This window comes from Centropristis striata, chromosome 13 (genome assembly GCF_030273125.1).
Source record: "Centropristis striata isolate RG_2023a ecotype Rhode Island chromosome 13, C.striata_1.0, whole genome shotgun sequence".
NCBI lineage: Eukaryota > Metazoa > Chordata > Actinopteri > Perciformes > Serranidae > Centropristis > Centropristis striata.
The window spans coordinates 28,379,252-28,404,263 of record NC_081529.1 but is presented as its reverse complement, the minus strand read 5'-3'; the positions used below and the strand labels follow the sequence as shown (position 1 = coordinate 28,404,263).

Here is a 25,012-nt window from a genome sequence, read left to right as displayed (position 1 = left end):
CTAGTGAGTATTTTCTCCCCACGCCACTTTATACATCTACTCCCCTTCAGTTATTTAGCAGCTTTAAAAAATAATTAATGCAGGTACTTTAACTCTATGGAGTCTTGGGCTATTTTATCCATTTTTGAATCCTTTTCATGTCTTTGTAAGTAATTTTGTTGTTTTGGGTCATTTGCGTCTTTTTTGGTCATTTTGTGTCTGTTGTTGTGTCATTTTCAGTTATTTTTTTGTCATTTTGTGTTTTTTTTTTGTCATTTTGTGTCCTCTGTGTTTTTTGGTCATTCTGTCTTCTAATTTTGTGTCTTTTATGGTATTTTTGTGTTTTTGGTCACTTTGGGTCTTTTTTTTGTCATTTTGTGTCTTTTTAAAAAAAATAATAATTTTGTGTCCTTTTTTTTGGTCATTTTGTGTATTTTTTAGTCCTTTAGTCCAACATAAAATGTGGTTTTGAATCTTTTCTTAACTTTCAAAAGACTATCATTTTATACTAAATATATTTGACCTTGTCTCCAGTTTTACTTGGTATATCATCATCAAACTGAAACTGGCCTCATGGAGTTTACAGCCAGTTTACTGTTTTGTTTTCTAGTCTGGATGTGACGAAGAAGTCATGATTTGGTACTTTTGGAGACTCCAGAGGGTTAAACACATTTGGACTAACTATTAATACACTCACTGACAAACTAGTAATACAAAAATACAATTTCGTTTTGTCTGTCCCTATGGGGCTCCCGTAGGTTTTCTCACAGTTCACGCATTGCATTCTGGGTAGGTCAGGCGCAGAGAGGACGCCATGTGCTTTTGAGGCTGAGAGGCTGGAAGCTGTGACAGACTTGGCTTGTTTTAGTTTTTAAGGAACCCGGGATTAAACGGCTCCAGTTTACATTTATCATGTACTGCACCAGACAATGCCTCCGGACCGCGCTGCGGGCCGCAGCGATCACACACCGGTACGTAACGTCCGCCGAGCGGGCAACCCTGTCACATAACACCGGGCAGCGGTAACGGTCCATCAGGGGCTCACTGTCTGCATCTTCAAGGGCAGACAGCCGGTGACTGCTGCCGGCTATTCGGGTTATAAAACATGCTATTGTCTCTGCAGCTCGTGTTAACACATTATGTGTAGTTAATCCGCAGTCAGAAAGGAGTTTCATGTTTAAAGGCTAAATGTGTTAGCTAACGCTAGCTTCAGCAGGCAGTAACTGAACCCTAAACGGGTTTAACTTTTAACCCGGATTCAGCCTCCTGGATTTAGTCTTGTGAAATACTTTGCTTTCGTCCTTAGTCTTGGTCGTAAAATCTTTAAGTTGTAGATGTAAAGCATTTCCTCAGTAAAGCACTGATGTTTCCTACAGCCAAGGTCACACTCGGGTGACTGGAAATTCAAATGTTGCAGCCCAAATTACAGTAAACCTGTTTAAATTCGCTCAATATACAACGATGCAGTCATCAGTAAGATTCACTACTACATGCATTGCATTAAGGAACCGATCTGGTTAATCTGGGGCCACCACAACTAACAGCAATATATGTTCAGCACAGCATTGGTGTACGTGCATCCTCCACCCCCATTAAGAGGATATATCTATATCTGGGGGATCACAATGTGGTGAGCAGGATAGGTAACGGTTTGTTTTGGCAGACTTTCTTCCCGTCTTTGATTTTTAGTGGACTTCATTTAACAGTGGATTTCATTCTCTTTACCCTGAACATTTGTTTATTTTTAGTTGTTGCATGATATGTTATTTTTTCTATAGATAATAGTTAATTCCCTGCTTTTAATGACCGATATGATAACTGATAAATTAACATTCAATATAAGTTTACAACTTGTAGTTTATGGACACCTGAGGGTAATATATGCTAATATGTAGCTTTACTGTCCAGAACTAAATATATATCTCGTTTAATATGATGTAAAGGAGAAAATCAGGAAGTCTCCACATTTGAAAGGTGAAAACCAACATTTCTGCATTAAAACTTACTTTAATTATTAATCTATCATCAAGATAGGTGAAGTTGGTGAATGCATCTAACAAAATGCAATATGGCCCAGTAACCTTAGCCAAATTGGGAATGACTGGTCAATGCAAATTGTTTAATACAAATGCATCTATTAAATAACTGTTCAAGTGCACGTCTGGCCTGAGAAACAATGGCCAAATATTGAGTGTGTGATGTCAGACAGGGACGATTGGACGTATGTACTCAATGTGGGGCACCAAATGGCAACTGTTAAGCTTTTGGTAACAGTTTCTACATAGGCAAAGTCAAACAGGAGCTGTGGAGATAAGTCTGATCAGAATGGATCAGTAAAGAAACATTTATGATACCTTCTGATGCCAGATGGATCTGGATACATATGGATATATCACTTTTACGTGTTTTATCTTGAGCTCTGAGGACCACAGTTAATCCATTTTCCTTTTTACAGGCAACAGCTGCTGCGGCAAGCACCAGCCTTGTGTGCACTCCGACTTCTGAAGACCAGTCCAGCAACCCACTCAGACGCCATCGCCACCCCTCCACTAGACGGTGCACCCAAAGAGTATTCCCCCAAAATCAAACAGCTCGTCAATGACATAGCCAGCCTCACTTTATTAGAGGTGTCGGACCTCAACCAGCTCCTCAAGGTTTGTTGAAAAGTCGAAAACACTGAATCTATTGAGGCTGTTGTGATGCATCATGCTGAGTGATGATCTGGTTTCTGTTGGTTGCAGAAAACTCTAAACATTCAGGATGTTGGAATGATGCCGATGGGGGCGATGGCTGCATCAGCTGTACCTGCGGCTGTAAGTACAGAGAGCAGATGATAATTGTATAACTGGAACACTTCATCTGCTAAGGCACCACCATAGACTACACCTTCAAAAATGACTCCATTTTAATCAATCTCAATGTTTATCACTGCCAGTTTTGCTGATTTCTTATCAGTTAAGTGCACAAATGAATTTGCTTTTTGTTCTCTGTGTGAAATTAGGCAGCAGAAGAGGAAGAGGCACCAGTCAAGAAAGAGAAAACTCACTTCACAGTAAAATTGACGGACCTAAAGGCAGCAGATAAAGTTAAACTTATAAAGGAAGTGAAGAACTGCATCCAAGGCTTGAATCTGGTGCAGGTAAGTCTCATCATCAGCGCTCAATCCTCATTCCTGATCAGTCAATACCAGGGAGTGACGTCTTCAGACTGACAGCAGGGGGCAGTAATATGCCAAGAAATGCACCAAGGCACCTACACATTGTAAAAATAATTTAACAGGCTTGTTAGACCTCCAGGAAATACACAATGTGTTTAATTGAGAAACTTTTACACAAGAAAACTCCACAGAGCAGCAGCTTTTTATACTCTGTAGCAGCACTTTATGCTGCTACAGAGTTCCACACCCAATATAATCTGGATCGTACCAAAAGTAGACCGACAGTAATGCATGAAAATATAGTCTTCATCAGACTCTTCTGTTGCACTATTGTAACCTGTTTGATATAATATCTGTGGAAACTGAGTTCCATTGTTATTTTTTTTTAAAGCAGGGATGTTTGGATGCCCTGTCTTTACCACCACAGTTAACAAAATACTGAGAAGATTTGCTAATATTGGACCAGACCCCGAGGGTGTTTTTTGATCTTATCACATTTTACACACTGTGGCCTCATTTTTTTACTGCAGTATCAGTTAGAAGTACTTTTGCGGGAGACCTCGGAAATGTCTTTGGTCCAGTCAAATACTCTTATATTATGCCATTAATAATAAAAGAAAAAATGTGTTGTATTTCTTAGATAGTTCATTTTACAAAATTGGAATAAAATGGTTTCTTGATATACATATTTTCAAGGGCCCACCAATATTTGAAATAATATGGAAGCGCCGCATGCTTTACATATTGTACATTTGACATTTTTACAACCCTAAGTTAACAACCTTTCATACTCCCCTTTTTGCTCGTGTACAGCTGAATTTTTTTTGGCACGTGACTGTTTGTCTCAGATGACTCACGGCTTAACAGTTGGGCTAGTGTAGAATTCAGTGGGGGGTTTTAAAAGTGTTTTTGAAGGATTTGGTTTATGCAAACTTTAAATGTAGAAGAAAGTGATAAAAGACTATTTTTACAAGCTTGAAATTGGTTACATTTCCAAACACTTTCAACACACATTAGTTCAAGGACCATTTAAAATGGAAAAATCTGATAACTTCTGGTTTTACAGTTTCTGCTTATTAAATGGTGTAATTTGGGCAATTTTTTTTCCATGTATTTTTTTTCTTTGTCCTCCCGCTACAAACATGCCTTTTAAATCTGGTGCGTTGTGGGGTTCAGAGAGTTAAAGAAAATGTATTATTGGTTTCTCAAGACAGTCTCATAGTTCTGTTGTCACAGATAGGGTGGCCTCTCACTAAATCTTGTTTTTGTTTTTCTTCCTTTCTTAAACCAGTCTAAGAAGCTAGTGGAGGCTCTTCCCCAGGAAATCCGGGCCAACGTAGCCAAAGAAGAGGCAGAGAAACTGAAAGCAGCCTTGGAGGCAGCAGGCGGCACCGTCGTTTTGGAGTAGATCTACGTGCCCACTTGTTCTCCACCTTTTGCTGCCATGCACTTCATTCTATAGTTTCTTTTTTTTTTTTTTTTTACATGACAAGAGGAGCATCCCGGGAAACAAAGAAATGCCTTCTGACATTAATATTGTCTCTAAACAGCATCAGGTGGGGCAGTACAACTCAAACTGAACTTTCCAGGCACACAGCCTGCACAAACGGCCGTCCCGCTGTTTGCTTGTCCTTTTGTCTGCTCATGTGTCTGTCTGATACTTGTGTAGCAAACAAGCTACAGAAATACTGGCCTGGGTGCCAAGTAAGTCAGTTGGTCATTCTGTTTGTGTATGTTTAACCTTTCACAGAAGGAAAGATTATGCTGTAGGGACATGGTACCATACCCCATAATGAAGAACATCAGATACTGTATCTATTTCAGGGGATGGAAAAGTTGAGTCCTTACTTAAAGAATTGTTAATAATGTGATTAAAGTTGAAATATCCATATTTGTCCCTTCTCTTATGTGTTCATATAAGTCACTGAATGGAAAAAAGTGAATATGCAACCTTAAAAACCGAAGAATTGTGAGATTAAAGGAATGTCTGTTGTGTTGCTTTAAACATATGATGCATTACTGACACTGAAAATATTTATAGTGTAACTGTTAAGGAAGAAATTCATATTTAGCCTATATTTTATTGCATCCTGCTTTGCTGCTTCTGATCACTACACCACTACATATTTCTTTATCACCTCAGATGAGAGGCTGTTTGAAGCTACCTGTTTAAAGTTAAAAATGTGTCAATTATGCCAATTCAATTTTGACATGAATATAAACCAGTTGCCGTGAAGAGCAGGATACATTTTCAAAACCTGTTGTAATTTGGAAATAAGGAGACAGCATACTTTATTAATCCAATTATTTGAGTCAATCTGTTCATTTTAATATTATGCACACACATGAACTAAATTCATTTCCCCCCTCTTACAATAAAGACCTCTTGCAATTGGTAAGGACATTGACTAGCAACCCACTTCACCAGATAAGCCTGATTATTAGTGATGGGATGATGATACCTCAAGGAGTGTATTGACACACTACACAAACTGTGTCATCACTGTATTGACACTGTGTTGGTCACTCAATAGTGCCCCCTGCAGTAGTTATAAAATCATTGGAGGTAAACAAAATAAAAATGAAATGGAAAAGCTAACATGCTGCAAACCCAACATCAGCCTGTGAAATATTTAATCGCCAGTCCTTTACTTAAAATATGATCTCATCATTGTATAATTTCATTTGCTGAGTACAATTTGTTTGCTGAGTTAAGTTGTTCATGAGAAGAGTTTAAAATTTGCTTAAAACCTTGTTTGTGTAAATGCTAAACTGAGTTGGTATGTAAAATATAGCGAATTAGTCTGTAATAAAATTCAGAGTTAAATTATTTCAGACTGGGGAAAACTTCTTGGAATGATCCATGAAGTCAGTGGAACAAGGTGAGGCCAAGCAAAAATCCAACAGCAACAGCAAAACTGCATCCAACAAACCCACAACATGTCGATACAGTTTGTTCCCTTGTAAACACACTTTGGCGCAGCACTAAGAAACGACACATCACCTGTATCGGTCACATGATTTTTTTTTTAAAGCGATACACGCACCAATACGGGGTTTCACTCTTGTCTGCTCGGCACAGTGCTGCCGCACTAGTGTTGTTCGTCCCATCACTACTGATTATAAAGACACTTCTTACTAAATAAATACAAAAAGGGAATACATAAAAAAGAAGAGAATAGATCAATTTGAATAATAACGATTCTTATTTGAGTACAAGCTGCATGATTAGATACTATAATGAGGGGTTGGTACCTTTCTGAATGGCCAGTAAGTAAACTGGCTTATTTGCAACTTCCAGTTCACCCACTGTACTTGTACTTCATGCACTAAGCTAGTTCCAGCCGCTAAAAGACGTGTTCCCTGACCGGGAATCGAACCCGGGCCGCGGCGGTGAGAGCGCCGAATCCTAACCACTAGACCACCAGGGAAGACAGAGACAGTGACGTACCATTTCGAACTGGAAAAAACTGGATTACTATACGTTATGAACTTATACAGTATATCCTATTTTGTACAATCTATATGAGTATACCGCGTGTTGGGAAACTAAAAGCAGGTTAAAAGGTAGGCTACACCTGAGCTAATCACAAATAAGTTACACATGTGCACTTCCTGCTGTGACGAGTCAAACTGTTGTTTTTGAAAGGAAGGCCTACCATTCACTTTAGCTAAATAAAAAGGCTAATGTACACCCATGATAAACCCACACCAGTTACGAGGGCGCGCGCGTGTGTGTTTACTCTTTGACTTCATGACGTCAGTGATTGAAGATTGCCACCAGGTGGTGTATTTAGTCTGTGTTTAACACTTGAAATACAGTATGTTGCTGTCTAGGACTTTTGGTGTATTTTTCACATTGTATTTCCTATCAACTAAATCAGGGATGGGCAACTGGAGGCCCCGGGGCCGCATACGGCCCGCACCCTCACTTGAAGTGGCCCTCAGTACAACTACATGCATTTGAGCATTAAAATGCACAAAATTACTTCTTGCAATTAATGTTGGTCTGCTGTTCTTGCACTGAAAAAAAGAAGAAATCACAGTAAGTGGTTATTTTTTATTTGCTTCAAACCTTTTGTATTCTTATTTGTACTGTTATACATGCATTTTAGCATGAAATATGTTAAATTACTGCACTGTAAACATATTTACAATTGCAGTTTCATCATATCTGGTTAAGTCCACGGTCCTATATGTGGCCCTGTGGTAGTGTCGATAAAAAATTGTGGCCCCCTCCAGCATTTAAGTTGCCCATCCCTGATCTAAATGGACTAATAGGATTACATGCTTATAACATTGAGGATCAGAATTTGTTGGAGGAGGACACAGACTACAGGAGCAGTTTCTTGCGGCTTTACTTAAACATTTGGCAGCATAGGCATCACCACATATGCCACCAGGGGGCGTCTACATATACCTTCCCTGACAGGTAACTTCCTGCCATGTAACACACACTTTGATTCCCAAGAGCTCCCTCTAGGGTAATACCAAATGTTAACAATCTCAGGATATTATAATGGTTATTAGGTCCAAACAGACACCTGTCAGTTAAATTATGGTTTTATCAATAGCCCTTATGAGAGTAGATTCAGAATGACCCAAGGTCCATTTAACATGGGTTTAAAATACAAACCAATTCATCCAACCACTTCAATTACACTAGCATTGACTAACAATGATGCAATCAGCTTATAACTGGTACACGGTGGAGGTGCAGGGAAACAATCAATTGGATAATTTAGGTTGAAAACAAAGCCTATTGTATTTATTTTTGCTTTGATTAATTCCCTATTTTAACAACAGGTTGAGGATTTGATAAAAGCAACAAAAATGTAAATTTTTCTTTTGGCGGTCTGTGCATGAAAAAATGTAAGTTCTGAATGGTGTGCATTAAAGTGGCCACCTTTTTGATGTTTCATTGCAGGTTTTACCTACATTGCCAGGCAGCTGACAAAAAGGACGATGGATGAATAGTGCGAAGGAGGATGAAATGCAGCAAAACTCTCAGGTTGAAGTACATGCCAGTCAACTCCTTCTGGAGATGGTGACAGCTGAAACTAGGAGGAATAATAGACTGATGTACTGGAAAACACACTGAAGAGCCTATTGAAGTCGGCTTTCAAAAGGGTTGTCCGATATTTTGCTAAAAAAAAAAAAAAAAAGCATCAATGGAGAAAATGGAAAGACCATGACTGACTGAATGAATGAATACAAATGGAAGTGCTCAAAATAAAAGTTAAATGGCACTAAGCAAGCAATTGTGAGTGAGAAAAATGTGAAGAATATAAATGGAAATCCACTTTTTTACAGCCCACATTTTGACTTTTTCTAGCAGGTAAAACGCAGGTGTCACTAACATTAAGTCACATGACAGTGACCATGACCCTGAAAGTGAAGCTCTGTAACTTTCCAACTGCGACATGTCAAAATGACAAAAAACGATGTAATTCAGTCCTGGTGAGAGTCGGAAAATTATCACGGAGAATCATGTGCTGAGAAGTGAGCCTGCTGTGTTAGTGATGATGGTTTCAGGCTGTTTTATAGGGTTACTTGGCTCACTGCACACATGCAGCACATGACATCAAATCAACTTTAACTGAGAAAAAACAAAATAACAAAAATTAAACTTCCTGATAACTATGTGCAATCAATGCAGGTAATTTAGAGATACATCCTGGGGTGCGATTGAGCATTTCACTTCAGCGAAATCTAAAAATGCAGAATATCACAGCAGGAAACTCGGGTTTTCAGTGGTAGAAGAACTCAGAATACAGAGCATTTATCATAATATTATCGGCCACAACAGAGACACAACAGAGTGGTCCTTATTGTGATTGGTTTTAAAGTATGCACTTGAAGACACTACGCAGGAATAGTTGCTCAGTGTTTCCACACACAACGTTCAGACTCGGTCTGGCTCAACAACAGTGAAAGCAAACCCGAGATTCACTTTTCTTTCAAACAACCTTTGCCTGCTTGGCATTTGGTTTTGTATATTTGCATTTTTCCAGCGCTGTGTGGTCGTTTCCATTGCTTTATGCCCAAAGGGTGGCACCCAGAAATGTCCCATGCACAGCAAAATAAAAATAAAATAGAAAATACAGGAAGAGGGCAGGTTCTCTGCAGATAAAGACACATTAAGTGGAACATTAGTGACGATTGACAGAGACGATCAGTTAATTGTTGTTGTTTTTTTGTTTTGTTTTGTTTTGTTTGCATTGTTTTTTAAGGAAAATCCTGCAGTAGTATTCCTTTAATGATGACTGCCAAAAAGTCTTCCAAACCTTACGAACACATTGGTCATTTGTTCCTACTGTCAAAAATCCACAGGTCACAGTTCAGTGTCTGTTTGTGTGCAGTGGAGTGCAGTTATTGTCTAGAGACCAACAGGACAGAAACCTTATTCAGAACTATGATTGGGTACCATCACACAACTCTCCATGTGTCCGATCCTGCAGCGGAGAGTGTTTGCTCATGTCTCGCCTTTGCTCTGACTTGGAGCGCGTATCCAGTTACTGTTTCTGTCATCTGTCATGATCCCCCTCCCTCTCTGAGTCAGCACACACAGTTCAGTGCCAGGCTGCCCATTCATGCCACTGCTGCACTACTCATTGAAAATCATGTCATGCTTAAGAACCAAAGCAGACACATAGGCTTTAAAAACCGCCAGAAAACATAAGAATAACTCATGAACAGTTGTCCAACCGTTGATTAATGTTCTTAGCTGAATAGGAGTGAAGACATGCGATATGTGTTTGACCTCTTGACCCTTTGTGTGACCCTTGGACTGAGCAGTATAATAGCTCGGAAAACAGCGTCTATTCTTGACAAATATATGTTTGACATTTGACCTAGAGCAGCAGTCGAGCTGTCTTACTATTTTTATATTAGTCACGTACGCTTCCTCACACAAACCAGCTGCACTCCTTTCCTTGGCACAGAAAGATGGAGTAAGGCTCTGCACTGACTCCACTGGACAAGTTCAGCCATATGTTTTTCCAGGAACAAAAACGCAGATTCACATAGAGTACTGAGTTTTGTGCATTTAATATGAGCGGCTTCCAACCATCAGCAGCAGCGCTGAGGGGAAAGGATGAAGAGAGAGCAGCCTTGCACAAAGCCATCCCAGCAACCTTTGAGAAGCCAACACTCTTTGCCTTCTTGCTTCTGACTTTGTTTCTCTAACAACATGCAGGAGAATCGCGTCTCTCGTTGGTATTTTGGCGGAGTTTCTGCCAGCGCGGCGGCCTGTTTAACACACCCTCTGGATTTAATTAAGGTAAACGATTAATTATTTTTAATTTAAGTAGCACAGTTTACACTTCATGAAATTGTGAAGCTGAGGCCTCATTGATCTGTCTGGGGTGCTTCTGGATTGCATTGTGGAAATGTTAACATTTTATTTATCCTCTCTTTTCTTATTGGCACTGACTTCAAGAATAGCTTGCTGTTTTTATGGCAATGATTAGTTTACCCAATTTCCTAAAATTTGGTCTCGAGAATCATTTTGGAAATGATGTGCCTGAAATACCTTGAATCAATAGGCTTGTTTGGATGCTTTAAAGGGAATAAAATGATGGCAGAAATAGGTAATGGTTACATTTTGTATTTCCTATTCCTATTACCCAACTATTGAATTGATTTTTTTAAAACTTAACACGCCGTCTGAATGTTTGTGGTGATATTAAGAATAGGCTACTGGCGTCACCGCTCTATCTGAATAGCACAGCTTTTATTGTAGAAGCTGTTTTAGACCGGAGCAGACTTCACACTTGTGCAGGTAGTTGAAACTCTCACTAAAAGTGTGACAAACCCTCATCTCCTGCTTCCATCTTCATTTCCAGGTGCACTTACAGACGCAGCAGGAGGTGAGGGAGAGGATGATTGGCATGGCTGCCAACGTGGTGAGGAGAGAAGGTTACCTGGCTCTCTACACTGGCCTCAGTGCGTCCATCTGCCGGCAGGTGGGTGGGCACACACACACACACACACACACACACACACACACACACAGGTATATCTAAAAAAAATTAGAATATCGTGAAAAAGCTCAATATTTTTTTTCAGTTATTTCAGAAAGTGAAACTCGTATATTATATAGATTCATTACACATAGAGTGAAATATTTCAAGCCTGTTTTTCTTGTAATTTTGATGATTCTGGCTTAGAGATAATGAAAACACAAAACTCAGTGTCTCAGAAAATTAGAATATTACATAAGATCATTAAGAAGAAAAAAGGATATTTTAAACACAAATGTCATGCTTCTGAAAAGTATGTTCATTTCTATACACTCAATACTTGGTTTGGCCTCCTTTTGCATGAATTACTGCATTAATACGGCGTGACATGGAGGTGATCAGCCTGTGGCACTGCTGAGGTGTAATGGAAGCCCATGTTGCTTTTATAGCAGCCTTCAGGTTATCTGGTGTCTCTCACCTTCCTCTTTACAACAGCCCATAGACTCCTATGAGGTTGAGGTCAGCCCAGTTTGCTGGCCAGTCCAGCCCAGTAACACCATGGTCATTGAAGCAGCTTTTGGTACCTTTGCCAGTGTGGGCAGGTGCCAAGTCCTGCTAGAAAATGAAAGCAGCATCTCCAAAGAGCTTGTGGAAGCATGAAGACTCTAAAATGTCCTGCTAGATGGCTGCTATGTTGACTGTGGACTTCAGAAAACACAGTGGACCAACAGCAGCAGAGGACATGGACCCAAACCACCACTGACCCAGGACTCACATATTGAACTTCTTCACAAAATTCTAATTTTCTGAGACACTGAGTTTTGGGTTTTCATTATCTCTAAGAATCATCAAAATTACAAGAAAAACAGGCTTGAAATATTTCACTCTACCCATAATAAATCTATATAATGTATAAGTTTCACTTTCTGAAATGATTGACAATTTTTTTTTTAAACTTTTTCATGATATTCTAGTTTTTTGAGATGCACCTGTATTTAGTCATGCTCCCCCTTTATCCATGCTCAACAATCTTAGATAGTGTTCTTTTTTTGTTCCCCTAGATGACATATTCTTTGTCACGATTTGCCATTTATGAAACTGTCAGAGACGAGATGAACAGGAAGCACAACGGTCTCATGCCTTTCTACCAGAAAGTCTTACTGGGTGCATTTGGAGGTATGTTGATCACCATGAAACTTCCCCAGTGGATTACTTGCACTAAGACAATTATTGTGTTCTGAAATGTTTTGTTTTAATATACCAATAAGGCATTATCTTATTAATTATACACAGTTGCCCATAAAGTTGGAATAATGTTGTTTTTCAGACACAATCCTCTGTTAATTGAGATTGATTAACAAATGTTTGAGAACATACACTTTATCCGTCAAGAATAAATCACATTGTCACAATCATTTCATGGAAAGAGGTAAAAAAAAAAAAAAAGAAGAAGATTTATTCCAACTTTATGAGCAACTGTGTATGATCAAACCCCTCTGTAAAAACTTTCACAATATAGATAGGAACAGAAGTGGAAACTTAGGTGTATATATATGCCCTACAAACCTAACTGTAGTAACTACATCTTTAGTCGAACTTGAGTTGTAACTTTGATGTCTGTTTCATCTTGTGAAACAGACATCAAAGTTTTAGATTTCAATTTTGCTTTATTTCAGAGAAATACTTATATGAAAACCACAAAATCCAACTCAAAACCAAGCAGAAATTGCACTAACCATGGTCTGCTTTGGATGTTTATACTAATTTAAAGATAAAAATAACAGAAATTATAAGTTTATTTAAAAGGTAAATTATTATCTAAGTAGTGATTAAGTAAAAAGTGCGATAAAATTATATTAAGACTAAAATATAACATTTCTTCATAATATTAAGTCTAAAATACACAAATCTTTGAATCGAGTTGTTAAACACTTTTAAATACATTTATAACAAAATCACTTTGAACATGTTCATTCACTCTAAACAAAATATAAAAGCTGAATGAAGACAACAACATTCTAGTTACTGCACTCTGTTTCTGCATTACTATTAGAACCTTTTACAGCAATGCAGTAACTACGTTTTTGGGAAATAAATAAGTATCATATCACTTACCTACCTATAACCCATTTGGCTGGCCAGTTAAAAAAAAATTAAAGCAGTTTTTCTCAGTTTTACCTTTTGCGTAGTTACTGCATTTAGGCATTTTAGGTCAGTATAGTGATACTGAAGTGGAAATTTCTTTCTCAGAATATGATACAAAATAAACTAAACTGGAGAAAACAGACTTAAAAGATATGTATTGTAGAATTTCATACATTAAACATGAAGTGGGTGAATATTTTTAACCGCTAGATATCTACACGGAACTTCCCTAGTTACTTACTTACATTAAGACAATGATCTGTATTTGTAAGTTTTCTGAAATCTTATGTTTTAATATGCAAACGTGGCATTATCTAATTCTTACTTTTGGTAAATTTAGTAGAAATCTACAGGTGGAAATAATAATAATAATGATAATAAACACTTAAATGTGTTATTTGGAGGTTAGACAACTTGTCTGAAAAAAGACATGGCATAGAAGCAAAATAGCCCATAATTTCATAATAATATTGCATGGAAAAAACCCCCAATAATTTTTACTGTAATGTCTCAACTCAATGTGTTTTTCTCTGACAGGGTTTGTAGGTGGTTTCATTGGGACACCAGCTGACCTGGTGAATGTCCGGTGAGATTAGTAGATATATTCATTATAATTTGTCTGTGAATTTGCTTTTTGAATGAGATTTAATGATAAACTCTTTTGTATTACTAACACAGACTCTAAAGTGTTAGATGTCACAACCTGCACTTTCACTTGGCTTGTACAATGCAGTGCTGAAACTATGCAATTAACATAATTGTAATCCTACTAAAACACGTTCCCTCCAAATACCAAGAAATTCTGCCATGTAAAATTCAGGATTGGATTGATGTTCAACTTTGATTCAACGTCAGTAACAGAAAAAGCTGAAACCTTTCTCTGTTCACCTTCAAGTTTAATTGGCCAATTTTCACCGTTTTCAACAGAAGGGCAATCACTGATGGTTAGTCTTCCTGACAATTAAATGGCTTTGAATTACTATCATAATCTGTGCAGGATGCAGAATGACGTCAAACTGCAAGTAGAGCTCAGGAGAAAGTAAGAAAAAGTTGAAAATGGGAATGGATTTTTTATGTAGTGGGAACTGTTTGTGGTCATCAAAATCACATTGTGAGTTTATTTTTCTTCCTCCAGTTATGCTCACGCACTAGACGGACTCTTACGTGTTTGGAAGGAGGGTAAGTTTTATAAGCGCTTTCTTACTTTGTATGAGACAGGAAAAGGGTCCGCACACTGACAAACAACTTGAAACAAGAACAACAACAGCTGAAAAAAAAAGGATAATTTGTTACATTTCCAGGAAGTGACAAAGGGTAAAAATGTGAAAGAAAAAAATGTTAGTCCATTTGAGTCGCTGTGGGGTTCCCACTCGCCGTCAGTCTGCACTGCTCTCCAGACCATGCTGTTGTGATGGAAATAAACGGCTACCCATGGTTCCCACTTCCCACTGTCCCCGCTGTTAGCCTTTCTTACACCATTTGCAAAGGCGAAAAACACCTTTAGCTACTTACCAACATCTCAGCAATCATCATCCACTGTAACGGCACAATTACTGAATACATCTGCTTTATAATAAAAAAAAGGGCCATTTTATGATATAGGATCTTTTAGAGCAACCCTTTTACACTGCCCTTTTCTCCTTCATATGTCCTCCATTGTGACGTTTTACTTGCAGAGGGAATGAGGAAACTGTTCTCCGGTGCTTCAGTGGCTTCTAGTAGAGGTGCACTGGTCTCCGTCGGACAGGTAAAGCGCTATACAACAACTGAATTACAAAAAGCTGCTGCATTGTCTTGTATTACGTATGCATGTTGTCCACGCAGCTGTCCTGTTACGACCAGTCCAAGCAGTTGGTTCTGGCCACTGGTTACCTGACTGACAGCATCCTCACCCACTTCCTGGCCAGTGTGTTTGCAGTAAGTGACTCACTCAGTCAATGTGTGTGTATGTATGGCACTTTTTCCAAAATGAAGACACCTTTTCTCCTTTTCTGCACAGGGAGGCTGTGCCACAATCCTGTGCCAACCACTTGATGTTGTTAAAACAAGATTAATGAACTCAAAACTGGAATATGGGGTGAGGTTGTGTCCAATACAGTATCTCTATACTCTGTTTACTCTTTTGGTCTCCCTCTTGTCACTCTGACATGTATGTTTTATGCATGAACCGTGTGGAGAGTAACACAGCTTGACATGTCTTAGTTTTTGTGTCTCCTTGTTGCAGGGTGTTTTCCACTGTCTTAGAGAAATGGCAAGACTGGGCCCGGAGGCATTTTACAAGGTGGATGTCACTTTCATTGCTAACACAAAGACATGATGTTTCACGCTGCTGACACGAACCGTTATATTTTTATTGTATGAAACTTGCTACTTTTAACTTGCTGAAATAATGATGTGATCTATGTCCAGGGCCTTGTTCCTGCAGCTATTCGTCTCATTCCTCACACAGTCTTCACCTTCATATTCCTCGAGCAACTGAGGCAACATTTCGGCACAGTGGTAGTCACCTGAGACTGAAAAAGTGGAACTTCAAGGGTTCCATAAAGTTTAACTAGTTCTCCATCTTGGACAGCAGCATCATGAATCCTATTTTTACAAAATCAGCTCAGCAGGAGGCCGCTAGTTACCACTAACAACAAGAACCAAGAGGAAGTAAGCCACAATGCACGTCTAAAAAACCCCCAAATAGTTTCATGCAACATTATTTCTGAAGCGGGGTGTATGAGGTACTTATCCGCAGTCAGTGTATTACATAAGGTAGATGGTGGTTAGCACTAGATTGCTTAGTTTCTGTGTCTGTAGTAAAGAAAGTGAAAAAATCAGTTTAATTTATACTATATTTAAAAATTTTTCATTTCACCTTGTCATCAGACAGCTCTTTCTGATGGGAAACTGAAGCCATTATGTCCATCTATACACTAGCTACCAGACTCCACTTAAAAAACAGTAATTTTTTACCATGCAAAAGATGAAAGTTGCTGGTCTACTGCTGCCCCCAAAAGAAGCAACAAAAGAGCTGATTTGGATAAATATGATTTGGATAAATATTTCCCAATTCACATAAAGGAATGGTTTGGGTTTTTGAAGTGGAGTTTTATGAGGCACTTATCCACAGTCAGTGTGTTACCCACAGTGGATGATGGTCAGCACGCCTCCAGTTTGGAGTTAAGCATGCAGTGCTGTGGAGGAAGGCAGCAGAAAAATGTTTTTTAGCCACCTAAAAAAATGATCAGTTTAAGTTTTATACTATATTTAAAATATTTTTAAAAAATTCTCAAAGCTACCGGACCCCATTGACAAAAACAATCATTATACCACGCAGAACATGAAAGTTGCTGGTCTACTGCCTCAATCTGTTAGTTTGTTTGTGTTATTGTGTGACATTTAGATATTTGCTATCAGATAATTAGCCAATTGTGGCAGTGGTTGACAAGAAGTTCCTGTTTTTGTAAAAGGAGTCTGGTCTGAAGAGAGCGTAGCACGACTTTAGTTCCCTCTAACGAGGGTTGTCTGAGAGGAGGGAAAAGCTGTGAAAATATTCTTAATGTAGCATGATATTGTTTTGCTGCTGCCCCCCGTCCACAGCATTACACTGCTTAGCTTCCATGCCAGTTCTCCTGCCTGTTTCTCCAATCATCAAAAAAACCATCAACCATATGTAATACACTGACTATGGATAAGTACGGCATACAACCCCACTTACAAATCCTGAACTAACCCTTTCAGATAAGACACTGCAATTAAATAAATGGTGACACGTTATGATTTTCTTTTCTTCTTGAACTGTGTAAACTTACAATGCCAAAACAGTTTCATTACCACAGATGAAACGTACAGTGATAAATCTGACACAAAGGTTGTGAAAAGAAGGTTTAGTAAACTTGTAGCCAGAGGTCTTTAAAGTTCATACCAGCTGATTAATCCTAATGAGTTGTGCACCAGGCATTTTCTTTAATACAAGGCCTTCTTTGCCCTCTGGGGGACAGTGTAACACTGAAAAATAATGTGCCTACTGTATGTTGATATATTGTGCATTTGTTTGTGACCATTGCCAAAAGAAGATTATTTATTTTCAAATCTTGGAAAGTGTTTTTAAGTTTGTGTTAGAAGGCAATTTAAGAAGCAAGATATCTTTGTTGATCCCTGAGAGGACGTTCCTTAACTTAGGAAAAATGCTGTAGTTTAAAACAGAGAAAACAAGACCGGTTTAATCAATAAAACAATCTCTTCTTATCTGCTTGTGGGCCACTGCCTTATTTGTTTCCATAGTGAACTTCTGTCAGTCTGAGCACTGTTAAGCTGCTCATATTCAGCTGCCTGTAACTTCTTCTCACTCTTAAACAGAATTACTTACCTAAACTGGCTGGTTCAGACTTAACAAAAGTTACCAATTAGGAACACTTTCATGTAATATAGCTGCACTTTTACGAAGACAAGCAGCCGCTTTTTGTGAAACGATGTTCACTTGAAGATTCACATTTTTGATTCTGAGAAAAAATGTGAGTCTTGGTTTGGTAGCAGTATGTGGGTTTGTGGCTTCTTCTTTCTTATTGTTCCAGGTGTTATTTTCCAAGTATTATGTTTTACAGAGAAGCAACAATCCATCATATTCAACTTTAAAAGACACTTGATATTGTTCCATGCTCCATGGTTTACTCACTGTCTATATCAGTGTCAGTGTTTGAGTGATGAGAGTTTTATTCAGGGTAAAACTCATGAGAACTTTACTTTTCATTCTCTGATGTAAAAGTAAAGAAAAAGAAGATTTTGTGACTGTCGGTGTAGTCCAACCTGTTGAGTGACATATAAAAGGAGATTAATGGAACAGTTCTGGTTTTCTGTAGTGGGGTTGTATGACGTACTTATCCGTAGTCAGCGTATTATTAAGAGTAGATGGCGGTCGGCACGCCTCCAAATTGGAGAAACAGGCAGGAGAACTGGCATGGAAGCTAAGCAGTGTACTGCTGTGGACGGGGGGCAGCAGCAAAACAATATCATGCTACATTTAGAATATTTTAACAGCTTTACATTCCTGTCAGACAGCCCTGATTAGGTTTATGCAGAGGGAACTAGAGCCGTGCTCTTCACACCAGACTCTTTTTTCACAAAAACAGTAATTTTACCTCAATGATCACAGGAACTGCTTGTCTACCACTGCCACAATTGGCTAATTTGTTTATTTTACTGTGTGACTTTGGTGAACCTAAACTAAATATTTCAAATAAACTAATTAGCTTTTTCTCTGTGCGACATGTGTGTAATAGGTTTTTCCTTTACAATGTGTCTCTGTTTACAGTCCCTTACTTTTGTGATTTGTGTGATGTCCATTTTTTCCCCGTTTGTTTGTTTGTTTGTTTGTTTGACTGGTGCATGCCTTGGTTGGTTATTTATTTAATATTTATCTTTTTTGCACTGACGGGAGAGCTGTGCCTCAATTTTGTTGTGCTAAAATATTTTTTTATACTACCATGCAATGACAATGAAGACTCAATTCTATTCCATTCTATTCTAAACACCAAATTCACACAATTACACAAACAAACTAACACAATGAGGCAGCAATAGACCTGCAACTTCCATATCCTGTGAGGTAAAATTACTGTTTTTGTCTTGTAGCTTTGAGAAGTTCTTTTATATATTTTAAATATAGTATAAAACTTAAACTTATACTTTTTTTAGGTGGCTAAAAAACATTTTTCTGCTGCCTTCCTCCACAGCACTGCATGCTTGCTTCCAAACTGGAGGCGTGCTGACCGTCATCCACTGTGTGTAACACACTGACTGTGGATAAGTCTCTCATAAAACTCCACTTCAAAAATCCAAACCATTCCTTTATGTGAATTGGGAAATATTTATCCAAATCAGCTCTTTTGTGGCTTCATAGTTAATGGACAGATTACACAACAACCCTGTTACACCTGCACAAAAAGTCAGACAGTTATCATCTGTGGTTGTCATGGAGCTCATTGAAAGAGCAGCGCGATGACATGGGTTGGTAATGACACATAATGCACCGTGTACGTCCGTCTTTTTCCCACTGAAAAACTACTTTGTAGAGAAGACGCAGGTTTATGTTTGTAGTTTCCTCTTTATCAGGCACTCTATCACTGATAGAATACAGACTGACCACTGTGCTGGAAAACATCCATTGGGGATGCAGACACACACATAGAGAGAGAGAGACAGAGAGAGAGAGAGAGAGAGAGAGAGCATACCTTATTTCTCTGTCTATCTTCATTTCTGGAAAAAGAGGAGAAAGACGAAAGAGGAGAAAGTGAATACTTTGGAACGGAATTTGATAGTTCATACTGGAATAACTGTTATGCCAGATGTTAAAAAATATCTTTAGCTTTGGTTTAATCCTGATAGGAAGCTCTTGAATAAACACGTTGCACCTTTTTTTTTAAATTTAATTCCAGCCACTACCTTGAAAATCGTCTCAAAGTCTTATCAAACAGAGCACATTTCTCTCTCACATGGAAACATGACCTGTGCAAATACAAGACTAAACACAATGTTGTCAGCTGTTTGATGAAAAACATGCAAAGGACAGACATTCAATTTCATGGTGTTCAGACTGCATTAACAAGGTTTCAGTTCCACTGCGATAATGGTAAAAACTGACGAGATATTTGCATCTTAATGGAAAGTCAACACCAAAACAACTTATGACTCGGGTCTTTGACCTGTATGTGACTGGATTGCAATAAGAAAAAAATCTAAAAAAAACAACTAACATATTGAAAACATTAATTTTAATGTTTTTTTCAGGAATGGGTAACATTTTAAGTTAAAGTGAATGACATTCTGCTGTATGAATATCTATATTTACTTCCGCTTGGTGGTCATTTGTACAGTGGCCCTGAGAGCTCACAGCGCTGCAACTTAAGAAAACACATACAAATACACAAAACAAAAGCAAATTGAGAAAACATCTTCATCAATTTGACAACACAAGCACAGCATTTAGAAAACGCTGCCAAGACCAAAACACAACACAATAAGAAAAAGCGCTGCAAATAGACCACAACACAACAGAAATGTTTCCAGAGGACACTTAAAAGTGATGCACACATCTGAACACGCTTGTAGGGTGGCCATTTCCTTCACATCAAAAAGGAGGACACTTTGCATACACGGAAGCAGATATTTGTTTGGTATGATCCGGTTTTAAGCAGAGTTGTACTCCGATTAACTCGATGCTTGTCAGTGTTAGCATGTCTCTCGATAGCTGCTTTGCCTTTGCTGCTTACATCTACATCGATTCGACATAATGTACAAAAAAATGAAACTCATCCCTCTTACTTTTTGTAAGAAACCCGTGTTCTCTTGCCCATTCCGGGTTAAAGGAGGTCTTTCGCTTTGGCATTTTCAGACTTTCAGTCGCTGAGAGCTTGTTTGACAGCCTGGTGGTAGCAACTGGCTAGGGCATGTTGTGGCAAATCAACACATGGCTCATTTGAATATTCAAATGAGCCATGTGTTGATAGGTCATGACACGAAAATGTAACCAGTGAAATTATTTATTTTGACACAGCTTTTTTGACACAAAATTTTAGCCAATATGTATTAAACTTACAAGGACTCTGCGCACACAAAGCATGTTTTTCTCCTCACAGGCTACAATATTGCTCTAGGGAGCAGAGATGCCATACAACATAGCTCGTGAGTGATTTAAAAGCGCTCGAAAGAACAATATGCATGCAGATGTTTGATTTGCATGCGCGCAGGTCTCATTACGAGTGCACGATTTATGTCAGTGTTCTAATCCCATACTAGTGGTCTAACGCTATATATCACGTTACAACATGAAAATATCATTATCATGAAATAGCGTGATAATTTCACGTTATAACGTTATAATGTGAAATTATCATTATGTTGAAATAACTTGATAAAATCACATGCATGTTCATACGTGCATCACTTTTCCTCTGGAAACACTTTTGTTGTGTTGTGGTCTATTTGCAGCGCTTTTTCATATTGTGTTGTGTTGTGGTCTTTGCAGCGCGTTTTCTAAATGCTGTGCTTGTGTTGTCATATTGATGAAGATGTTTTCTCAATTTGCTTGTTTTTTGTGTATTTGCATTTGTAATTTTAAGTTGCTGCGCTGTGAGCTCTAAGTGCCACCGTACCATTTGGGATTTTCTCTGGTTTACCATACTATGTGTTTTTTATTAGTTGTTTTAGTGATGTGGCAGGTCATAGGTCAGAGTGATTTAGTTACATGTGGTCAGCTTGAAGCTCCAGTTACCATTTCTGTTCTTTCTCTCTGTTTAAGTCTTGGGAAACTCAACCCTAATGTGATATATTCTGTTGTATTTAGTTTATTTGCATGTAAACATTGCCAATGTTAAACTAGCCATGAACAGATGGTGTTTCCTATTGTAATAGCAATTTTGTAGCTCGTTATTGTCATTCAATGTCTGCTTGCTGAAAACAAAGCGGTTGTGTTAGTTAAAACGCTGCAGTTTAGTGAACTACTTACAGAGCATTATTTGGTCAATAAGTCACAGTACATTAAAATAAAAGTCCTCAGCTATTGCTATGTATTACTGGGGGGGACAAAATGACAAAAGATGTGCTCTAAATATTGAGGGGAACGCATCTTCTGCACCCCCCCAAAATCTATACGCCCATGCTTAAGACTCTTTTGCAGCCTTAAAAGGAAAAAATGCTGAGAAGACAATGTTTACTTATACTGTCATCATTCCCCATCCATCAATAACTGTTTGTTAAAGATTCAACTGAGATTAATTCACATGCATGTTTAAAACTTTCTGGGTCACAGAATTTGTTGTAAAATTCTTGAGCACCCTCTGGTTTAACAACACCGGCATGCATCTGTTAACAATTTAATGCAATAACGATTAATTTAATTGCAATGCATTACCACATTCTCATGTGAGTGATAAGAGCCACTGGGTCAATAAACATCCCGGCCGATTCGCATGTAGCTTTAACTTAATTTACTGAAGTGGACATTTGCATGAAGCAATGTAGTTGGCTACACTTATAGTTGCACTACTCGAACAACTCAATTTACTGCAAACAGAAACTAGCGAAATACAGCAGGCCGGTTCTGTGAGGACTCTTGAGCATTGCTCCCTGTCACACATCTAATGATGCTTTTAAACCTGTTGCAGCCAGGGACCACCACTTCATTATTTACTGGGTGGTTAAAAGAGCCAAGGTCAGACTTTGTGAGGTTAAACTGGTGAGAAGCTGCCAATTGATGATTTGCTTAAAGTGAAAGTATCAATCTAGATTGTTTAGGTGTAATATGAGGATTTAGGAAACAGTGTTCTGGAAAAGACAGACATCTCCTTGGCCGATTTGCCAACACTAAGTTCAATGATCTAGCTGCTTTTTGAGATCCCAGGGCTATTCATAAGACATTCTGGGCTGTAGCTTGCTAGAACAGAAAGTTTGACAGGCATAGCCATGGTCACTTATCAAAGACTTCTCTTTAACTCCCAGAGGCCAGGACTGGGCCAGCTGTCCTTTAATGAACCCCTCCAACTCAGTGATCTTGGCGAGTGGAGAAGATCTTTGTTTGCCTCTTTAATATCCATGTCTGCAGTATCTCCACTTGTGCAGGACTTAGTCATGGCACCACCTGTCAACCAAAGCACTGCCACTTTTCCAAAAGTCTTTTGAATGGCTGTCGTGAGAACAAACGTACCAGAGAGGAGCCATAAATCTGTGAAATTATATTTTAACAGGAAAATAACCAGGTCCGAAACTTGACAACAGTAGTATGTCTCTCTTCCTCCCTCTCGAGGTATTTTATGTCTCACTGGGTGGTAACAGTGCTGATCTCTTTGGTTTGGAACATAACAAAGTTGAGAGAATGAGCGATGGTTTCATATTATGGAAAAGTTTGTGGGATGGATAGTGGGAGCCAGGCTTTTCTCCTGAGGTCCGACTGTGGATCTTAGCCTACGTGCCTCCTCTCTGCTCTGGCCTCAAGCCCCTCACAGCCAGCCAGAACAAAGTTATTCACACAAGCATGAACTAAAGCCAAAGGAGGAGGATGTCACAAACACATTACATAATAGGATAATTGGGAATCGTGTAACTGGCAGACCAGAGTATCAGTCTGATTTCAACATTTGGTCTAGAACCAAGAAAGCAAAAAAATTAAGAGAAACTTCATGTTTATTTTGTCCTGCTACACTGGAGTGTTACACATCTATCTCTGTTATGAAGCTATTATATCATTTAAACTGGGTATTGGTCCAAACCACTAACAAAAGATGCTAAATTGTAGTAATATTGGTCTGTTCTCTCTTTGAATTACAATTTCTCTCACTGTGAATTGTAGCTAACAAGCTTTTTCAATGTGACAGATAAATTATAGTGCAGACAGCGACCATCAGCACGAGGAGAAAGCAAAACAAGGGGCTGCTGCAACGACTGCTAATCACAATGATCTGCTTTTTTTTTAAAGGCAGGAGCCAGCAGGTTGTGTTCTCAGTGAAAACTCAGCACTAAAGAGATCATAAGAGGAACACTCGGGCCATTAGTCGGGATCTGCAAAGATGTTTTGTAGAATTTGTTGTTTTGGTTTCCCAAAGACTCAACTCTAACAAAGGATATTAGCCCACCGTGGTTCTTTCATCCAGACTCCTTAGAAAGGTCAGACTCTGACATCCAAAATAACAACTGCCGTAATGGAGACATGTTGTGTTATATATCCAAATGTTCAAGGTCCATTTTCCCTGTCAGAGCAATTTAGTGTTTGCTTTAATTTCAGTCCATTTTGTGCAGCAGGAAGTGAAACGCAACTGATGGCTCAACTGTGGGGTTTGCATTTATCACAATGCTTAATAACATCAGTGGACGTACAGAAGCTATTTGTGGACAAAGGTAATCATATTGCTTATCAACCCGATATAGCCAGAGTCAGTGACACTGAACCCTGTTACCTTTGGCTGTCCTATAATGGAAGCATGACAATAGAGAATTAAAAGTGGGAAATTAAAATTAAAAAAAATCCTCTTATTCTGATGATGTAATCCACTTGATTTGCTCTTGAGATGACGTTGAAGTTTGCAAAAGCAGCAAAGTTCACTCATGCAGATCTGCAGCTCCTCTGAAGGAGAAAGTTTGTTTTTTTCACGCTTTTTATTCTCTTGTTTTTCCTCAGGGGGGGTGCCATTACACAAAGATTCACATTAAAGTTACAACAAATCACATCGATTTTTTCAGCTGTCCTGAAAAGGCAGAATACATGGTAATGGTAATTTCCTAAAAAAAACAGAATTTACTGAAGTGCATTACTGTATTGCAACATAGAGATGGGTTGTCAAGTTTTGGTTGGATTTACTCTGTGGAATTAAACTGCTGCTACTACATCACTCAGTTAAACTGCTACACATGATTACAGTGAATTGATAAATGAGCTGTCAACTCTACAGTCAAACAAATGTTCTGACACATGAATGACTTGCAGATGTCTGATACTGGCATCCCACTTTTATTGCCATAGTCATAACACTACTAGACACAGCTGCTTAAAAACATATTACAATATAAAGATGTATTGTTCACTTGGCCAATGTGGGGGGGAAGTGGGGGGTGCCAATGGCCCATAGTGCTACACAATGTTAACCCTCCTGTAATTTTTTTGCTTTTTGCTTTTTCTTTCAGAGGCTGTATCGGGTTCAATCTCCAAATCACAGCATGGATTTTTCTATGTTTTTCAATTTTTTCTATGTTGTTCCGAAGGTCTTGGTGTGTTGATGCAATATTCTGGACCATC

The 25,012-nt window shown here is 38.6% G+C and overlaps 2 protein-coding genes and 1 non-coding gene across 6 annotated transcripts; 2 read left to right on the top strand and 1 right to left on the bottom strand.

The window, feature by feature from the left end:
* The first annotated feature begins 775 nt into the window (after window positions 1-775).
* mrpl12 (mitochondrial ribosomal protein L12) lies at window positions 776-5,027 on the top strand. Its single transcript, XM_059348258.1, has 5 exons — window positions 776-950; window positions 2,435-2,633; window positions 2,721-2,792; window positions 2,981-3,118; window positions 4,428-5,027. The coding sequence occupies exons 1-5, from the start codon at window positions 892-894 to the stop codon at window positions 4,542-4,544; spliced, it is 585 nt and encodes a 194-aa protein (XP_059204241.1). The 5' UTR covers window positions 776-891; the 3' UTR covers window positions 4,545-5,027.
* A 1,468-nt stretch (window positions 5,028-6,495) lies between these two features.
* trnae-cuc (transfer RNA glutamic acid (anticodon CUC)) lies at window positions 6,496-6,567 on the bottom strand. Its single transcript has one exon. It is a non-coding gene; the product is annotated as a tRNA-Glu (tRNA).
* Window positions 6,568-6,866: 299 nt separating this feature from the next.
* On the top strand, window positions 6,867-16,506 carry slc25a10a (solute carrier family 25 member 10a). Of its 4 annotated transcripts, XM_059347113.1 has the most exons (14): window positions 6,867-6,920; window positions 7,021-7,181; window positions 8,064-8,399; window positions 10,335-10,418; window positions 10,984-11,103; window positions 12,162-12,276; window positions 13,783-13,831; window positions 14,243-14,284; window positions 14,381-14,424; window positions 14,922-14,992; window positions 15,070-15,162; window positions 15,245-15,322; window positions 15,470-15,526; window positions 15,655-16,506. In XM_059347113.1, exons 5-14 carry the CDS (start codon window positions 11,020-11,022, stop codon window positions 15,754-15,756), a joined length of 735 nt encoding a protein of 244 aa, XP_059203096.1. In that variant the 5' UTR covers window positions 6,867-6,920; window positions 7,021-7,181; window positions 8,064-8,399; window positions 10,335-10,418; window positions 10,984-11,019; the 3' UTR covers window positions 15,757-16,506. The 4 variants fall into 4 exon arrangements, with proteins under 4 accessions (XP_059203096.1, XP_059203097.1, XP_059203095.1 ...); XM_059347114.1 differs by lacking the exon at window positions 6,867-6,920 and having other exon boundaries at window positions 6,935-7,181; window positions 8,083-8,399; XM_059347112.1 differs by lacking the exon at window positions 6,867-6,920 and having other exon boundaries at window positions 6,935-7,181; window positions 8,064-8,266.
* Window positions 16,507-25,012: the final 8,506 nt, after the last annotated feature.